This window comes from Triticum urartu, chromosome 3A, assembly GCF_056163025.1.
Source record: "Triticum urartu cultivar PI428250 chromosome 3A, HENAU_Tu73, whole genome shotgun sequence".
Classification (NCBI taxonomy): Eukaryota; Viridiplantae; Streptophyta; class Magnoliopsida; order Poales; family Poaceae; genus Triticum; species Triticum urartu.
Genome location: NC_141875.1, coordinates 201,262,797 through 201,270,330, shown reverse-complemented (window position 1 = coordinate 201,270,330; position 7,534 = coordinate 201,262,797). Strand labels below are relative to the sequence as shown.

The following is a 7,534-nucleotide window of genomic DNA, read 5'->3' as shown; positions in this document are numbered from 1 at the left end:
TCGGAGGCGGGTTGAACGGGGACTTGATGTAGCGGCTCAACGATGGAACAGGCCGGGCGGCTTGTGGAGACCGGCAGAGGAGGCGGCTCGAGGTTTGGCCACGGTGGCGAGGCGAGCACGGCCAGGGCAGCTCGGAAGTGACGGGAACGGAGCGCAGCCGGGGTGGCTTACGGCGCCGGAATTCGGCAACAGCGTGGACGACATGGAGCAGCACAACGCAGGTGCTCGTGGAGGCTTAGGCGCGGCTCAGGCGCGGCAGCTCAGGATGCAGGGAGGCCGTGGAAACGGCAGCTCAAATATGGAGGAAACGGCCTGATGCAAAGAGTTCAATGGCAACTTGACGCGTCGGCGGAAGCAGACTGATGCGGCACCACGGCTGAAGAGCAAAGCCAGGGCGGGGCTTTGGCGTTGACTCGGCATAGCAGTGGCTGGCTCAGAAACGACGACGGACGAATGGCCCAGAGGCAGAGCTGGCTTGAAGGCAACATGAATCCGGGTCGTAGTTGGTTTGACTAACCCATTCAATCGTTTGCACCCTGGAATCTTGCATTGATCTTTCCAATAGTAGGCAGTGTTTTGAAAAACCGAAAAAAATCCGGTATGTACTGAATTAGTACTTGCATCACGTATAGTGCAATAGGAGACAAAAAATTTAATCTTGTGGATCAGTCTTAACCACCACGTGAGGAGCAGTAGCATTATAGTACTATTTCTCGATTGATGATGAGTTGTTGCAATCGGCGGTGGCAAAACCTTTTAATATCACAGGGGCAATAGGCTGTACCAAAAATTGCGTGATAGCCGGTGGTCTCCTCTGAACTTGAAGCATACTAAAGGTTGGGCCGCGCCTCCTGGCCGTACCTGTGCGTGCAAGTCTAGCTTTCATAGTTCCGAACATGCTTATTTGATCCAGAGAAGCACAACCGGCGTACATAAGCTACAAATGTTGAAGAGAAAAGTGCACATCTGTGCGTTGCCAGATAGGCAACCGCAGTTTCCACTGATTTTTAGCTCTTATTGTACAACACATGCATGTACAGTAGACACATACTTGAATTAATGACAGTAATACAGGCAAAATCCATTAGAGGTGGAAGTATATTAATCTTAGAGGGTGGCAGCAGGTTATATACCTGGTTAGAAGATGCATTACATGCGATGGTTGTCCAAAAGTGAATCAAACTCAGCAAATAAACAAGCAATCTAAAGACGATGTATCTACCAGATGCTCCACTCTATGTCGTTGTATTTCAGCCACGAGACTTGCCGCTGCAGCTTCATCTGCACGCTCCGCCAACCCCATCGTGCCGATGCTCGCCTTCATCATCGCCTGCTCGAGCAGCTCCTCATCTGCTTCATCATCAGATCGCCATCGCAGTAGAGCCCTCGACGCAGCCCACAACCTCTCACGGTAGCCGCGGAAGATGTAGCGGTCATCGCCATTCCCGCTCGGCGTAGTGCAGCCACCCGTTGGGACTGCCTTCGGCCACGCGACTTTGCCAGTGTCTTGAGCAGGCAAAGGCAGCATCGGCGTTCAAGCTCAGTTCTACATCAAATGACATCGTTGCCCACCAAATCCAGCAAGAAGTTAAAGTGCGGATGCCGCAAACCCCGTGAATCCAAACTTGCCATTAGTGTGTTGTAGATCCATGTGTTTGATAAAGGGAAATAACAGACTGAGCACAAACATGATATAAACTTCGTCACTGCAAATTGGAGTCCATGGCCCTGTAATTTCAAACGGCAGATTCACCACAGTTATAGCAGAATTTTTTGAAGCCCATCACTGTAAAGGTATAACAGAAAGATATAACAGTTTCAAAGTGTGCATTACCAGACTGAGCACAAACATGATATAAACTGTGATATCTTTCTGTTATTTTTAGAATTTTTTGAAGCCCATCACCTTCACCACAGTTTCTAAGAGGTAGTGAAACTGAAATCTCAGCTTGGTAATGCACACTTGTTGACAATCTTGGCTGAGAATGACAAATTTGCTTTAATACAATCACAAGCAATAACAAACAACATAGAAGACATCACAAGGAGATGATCGAGCTATTTTAGATCTTACGGGCATGAATACTACAAAATGGGTGAATCTTGTAACAGATAACTTCAACAGTTTGTTGAATATTTGAGAATGCAGTTTCTAGTCGCACCAGGCAAGATTCATACGCAAAAGGGACTTCAAACACCTAACTTGGCCAAAAAGGCAGGAAAGGCAAGTAAGTAAAATGAACAAGGGACCAAACAGTTTGAGATCAACTGCTTTCCACTCATAGACCTAGTAAAAAATAACACCAGCGCGTGATCATCCAACAGAGCAGCACAATCACCAAATAACTCCAAGGTGCTTCAAATGAGGATAGAAGATTATGCCAAATAAACATATCCATAAGATTGCACATATCAGCAAAAAAAATAAACTTGACATCTGTTCAACAGCCTTGCATGTAAAGAGGGAAAACAGTTATTAGACTGATTAAAGAAGAGAAGTAGGTCATTTCTAGGGGGGAGAAAGAGAGAGAGAGAGAGCACCAACTGGTTTCATCGTTGAAAAATATTTCATAATATGTTCGTTGGCTTCATCACAAACTGAGCTATGTCAGACAATATGAATCTCATCCAGATCCCAGAACATCTGGAGAAATTAAATATTTGTTGCATCAAATTTTTACGGTTTTGAGAATGTGACAATTCATGGGTTCATCGGAAAGAACATAAATAATACTTAGATGTATGCACGGTGCATTACTACTAATATAAAAGAATTAGGCTTCGATTCCCATTTCTCTTATCCTACATTAGCAAATTTTGGGTTAGGATAAAATCATGGGGTTTCCCAAAATAAAATAAACAAGCCCAGCAAGAAAGAAATCATTAGAATTCAAGCTTATCAGACAATCAGGCACTTCCGTTGGCATGTCAACAATCAGACTGAACAAACCTACAGTCCCCAATTTTCTGTCTAAAAAATGTGTAATGTTAGGAAAGGGAGTAAAATAAAATGTTGTGCAAATGTTGTGCAATGCAGCAAAGAGGAACAATAAACTTATTGTGTAAAATTCATCTTGAGACCGCTATACTTTCCCCAGGAGCCAGAAAAGCTAGTCATATCACACACACACATTTAGGCAAGCAAATTACTTCGACCGAATCAATTTCTTTGCATATATGGCATAAAGGCATCTAGAGAAAAAAAAACTTGATGATGTTAGTTTACCTTGCCAAGCTCATGAAATCCATCTAACTGATTAAGAAGTTCCATCACCGTGTGCTGGATCTCACGGTCGTTACTGGTTCCTCAGTAAATCATGTCCTACCAATTGCATCGATTTAATTCATGAAGATAATGCATGGCTAGAAGTAATAATTTGAAGAAGATGAAACAAAATTTGTGGGCAGCATAAATAAACTAAATGGTGATATAAGTTTAAAGATCTAAGAAATGCACTTGTACTTATATTCAGATCAGTTTGATTTCTTCTTGTTGGGCAAAACTGATACTGAGATCTGAAGTTTAAAATTTGATAGTGTTGGACCGGAATATATTTAGATGGCACAACATCTCAGTCAAGGGAACTATCAAGTCACAGCTTGCACCTCAGCAACAGTAGATGCATAACCATCTGCCACCATGTGTGTCTTACAGATAATAAGGGAATTAAGCTTAAGACCAATTAGCTTTGCAAAAAGAAAGCCAGAGCAAAACTTATGTGGTGATCGCGTGCATAGCTGAACATTTATCTGATTAAACGAGCACTTTCTCCAATATATTTGTCAATTATAGCACTTGACAGAATCTGATTTTAGACAATACGTCAGTGTAATGTAATACTCGCATAATGAAAATACCAAGTACCATCAATCAAGTGAAAACAACACCTCCAAAAGTTAGCATCGATGTTACTGGCGAGAGCCCTTGCTAATACTGTCTTCCCGGTTCCTGGTGGGCCATAGAGTAGAACACCTTGGAAAAAGTTAAACAAACATACACTGGCAACCAAAATCACAGCATGCATATCTTTACCTCTTCAACTTGCAGAAATAAAGTGGATCCTAAACACACTTGTTGTTGAATTTACCTTCGGGAGTCAGGCAATAAATATCACGTTGCAGGCCCTGTCAGGCATGCAATTAAGAGACGAGCATGTGAAGCAACGGTTTACCTGCTTAAATTGGTTGAGGGGCTCGTCGCTACGACCGTGGAGAGCAGACTAAATCCGCTCAGCGTCAAGAAAATTCAAGGACCATTAGTGCATGTAGACTATGAATGCTGCATCGTGGGCGGCAGCGGCGACTGTGCCAGCGGCCATGAGTGCCCAGTCGAGGCCATCGGCGAAGTTGAATAGCCTCCAAAAGGAGATCGCGCCGGGAAGGGGCTCGACCTCGTCCTCATCCACATCCTCGTCGGCGGACCTGTACAGTTTGAGCCAACTGATAAATCTTTTCACCAACACATTTTAAATATTACTATCTTACACCTGTCAGCGTATTCATAAAATGCATAGTTCAAATAGAGTAACGCAGTCTTGGCTTGCATGCTGACTCTTTCATTCATGTCCTAAACCATTGGACTGGAACAGAGGGTCAATTCGACAGACACAGCTGCGAGACTTGTTCGCCACACAAGATTGGACCATCGAGAGAAATGCCAGGCGTGCCGAGCCTAACTCTGGTCAGCATGGCGTTCACCGGCGGTGCAGAGCAGAAAGCCAGCGCACCCTGGGCCTGGAGAGATCACATCGACTGTCGACCTGCTGCTAGCAAACATCTGCTCATCCGGTCTGCAAAACTACAAGGAGGCCTTCCCCCTGAGGACGTGAGAGTCTCTGCTCGGCACCCTGACCACAAGAAGCTTCCATCAACAACATTACAACAACAGCAGACCCAAGGCCGGGGCTGCTGGCTCTTTTTTTGCACTGGAAATAGCCAAGTCTGGTTGCACGGTTTGGTACTCTCGTTGAAGTGGTGTCCGTGTCGGATGCAGCTTGGACAGAAGAGGCATTTTTTGTTGGTAGCATTGGTGCTGCTGGGCCTTGCCCATGCCTCGGGCGGACGATTCGGCTGGTCGCGAACTCGCCATGACAGGAGTGTGCAGCCCCAGGAGATGCAAAGCCAAAATGGCCAATTGGAGCGAGGAAGGAGGCCCCGGGTGATGTAGGGTGGCGTAGTGACAGGCGGCCTTGGTTCTATTCATGCTGCCAGACTGCCATTTCTTGCACTGTCCTAAAGCATTATCCTAGAGACGGGGCGAATGGCTGTTACACCATAGAATTAATAGCGTTTTGCTATAGTAAACTGACTATTAACTGCGTTGCTAACCAAAAGGGACATCCATGCTCCGTACTGACTTTATTAAGCATCACACCTATACATATGCAATGCTCCTCTGTATCGAGATATATTATAGAGGCGAATTTCCAAAAGAATCGAGTAGAAGAAGAAAACAGAAAACGACTCGCCTGTTAATTCGACATGGAACAATCTGGTGCCTTGGTCTTGATAACTCTGGTGTTGTACGGGCCACAGGCGGCGCATTTGTGATACAGCCAGTGGAACCAAGAAAGCCCTTTTTTCCGCAGTCGTTACAGAGTATATCCTGGAGCAATCAGGCAGAGCGGCAGCGTAAATCCTTCAGTCAATGGAAAGAACGAAATCAGAATGAGAGAAATAGTGTACCTGGCATCGGTTCCGATATTCCTCAGGAAGCTCTTCTGCAGCCAGCAAGCCGTCGAGCATTCCAAAATACACCTACAGAGAAACAGAGGATATGGACTTCACATTAAATTTGTTCGCTTTGTTTTTAAAAGAAATGTGGCATCAATACATAGGAAATTGTTAACTCGAAAACAATAGCTTCTGAAATTTCTAAATTTCATGAGATAGAAGAACACAATCATCAAAGGGAAATGCAGAAACAGTTTTGGCATCAAGTGGCACAACTTACCGTCATATCTCCCAAGGATTTGCTGCAGATTGGACCCTCCCGAATCCCAACACCAGCATGTCCCCGCCGACTCGTCTTCGTATGGCGACGGAGACTCTGGCAACTCCGAGACGTCGGACAGCGGCGGGAATGGCCTGTGGGCACCAGATCTTCTCTACCTGACAGCCTTGTGGCGGTTCAGGCGCAGCTGCCAGCCCCGTGCTCCTTCAGATGAGGGGAGAGGCGGTCAAGGAGGAGGGGATGGTGGAGGGCTGGAGCTCGGCTATGAGAGAGGGACGGGGAAGACAAGGCGAGGAGAAGTGGCGGACGCGGCGGCGCCGGGGCGCGGAAGAGTGATGCGGACGCGGACGTGGCGGAGGTAGGAGACTCGCACTTTCTTTCTCCCTAGATCCGACGAGGCGACGACGACGATGGAAGAGAAGAGGCGGCGGCTGCATTGGCGTGCGGTGCGAGAGGTTGCATGCGCGGAGAGAATGAGAGAGGTGGGTTGCGTGCGCTGCGCTCAATACCGGAGGAAGTTGCCTCGAAATTTCCTGCGCTGATTAAATCTTTTTTTCCTTTCACCAGCAACAGTAAATCTTTGGATGTGGCATAGGCGAGAATTCGCCCTTACCGCCACTGTTAAAGGGTTTTATATGTGAAGGCGAGGAGGAATAAGGGGACTCGGCGAATCTGGCCATAACCTTGGATCGGTTTCTCCATATACATACAACAGATTAATCCCTTCGATCTTGAACTTGGCGGAGCTGCGGTTTAGACGGATCTCGTCACGTCTAACGACTCAAACAATAAAACCCTTATCCTCTTGGTCTCGAAACTTTGCACTGTAAACTCCAAATTTAATCATGACTCTGATCATCAAACCATATTTTCTTCATTTGACCAATCGCGAGCTTCTCGAAACCCTGAGAAAGATCCCTCCAAGAACTCAACACCACCGTGCACAGGCCCCACGGTGGGCGCCAACTGTCATGAAATTGTCACAGCAGATGTCCTAGTGTTAGGACTTAGTCGTGAGGCCAACGCATCTATGTGGTAGCTTGAGATGGGTTGAGCGGAGTCTAGAGACGCAACACAAGACAAGGGTTTAGACAGCTTCGGGCCCCGGGAAACATCATCCGGTAACAACTCTACATGATGTTTGTGGCTAGGTCTCATTATCATCACGAGGGAGTCGCCATAAATCGGCTCTTTGTGTCTAGCTCTAGAGATTGTTTCTTCTTGCTTGTCCCTCCTTGGAGAGCCCTACCCCTCCTTATATATGTTGAAGGGGCGAGTTACATGTAGAGTCCTATTAGGATTAGTACTAGTCTATTACAAGTGGAGTCCTAGCCTTGCTTCCTATATAAGGGAATATCCCTTATTCCTTTCCTCGCAAACGGGCCCACCATTAACATGAATCGGCCTTCTGGGCCTTGGGCCTTGTCATCCGTCTGACCCGCCCGCCAGGTCACCAGTGAGTCATAATGTTCAGGTGGGTTGCTTGTAAACCGCCAGGTTAGGGCGGGTCACCAGTGAATCGCCAAGTGTCAGCCGGGTCTCAGGTAAACCGCCAAGTCCGGCCGGGTCATATTTTCGGCC

At 46.5% G+C, this 7,534-nt stretch overlaps 1 protein-coding gene across 1 annotated transcript; it reads right to left on the bottom strand.

The window, feature by feature from the left end:
• Nucleotides 1–1,017: 1,017 nt before the first annotated feature.
• On the bottom strand, nt 1,018–6,124 carry LOC125546774 (uncharacterized; the record flags this gene model as incomplete). The annotated part of the gene is made up of 5 exons (XM_087515077.1): nt 1,018–1,728; nt 3,227–4,422; nt 5,469–5,605; nt 5,686–5,757; nt 5,954–6,124. Coding segments are annotated over 4 exons (546 nt in total), but the record flags the coding sequence as incomplete, so codon positions are not given.
• Nucleotides 6,125–7,534: the final 1,410 nt, after the last annotated feature.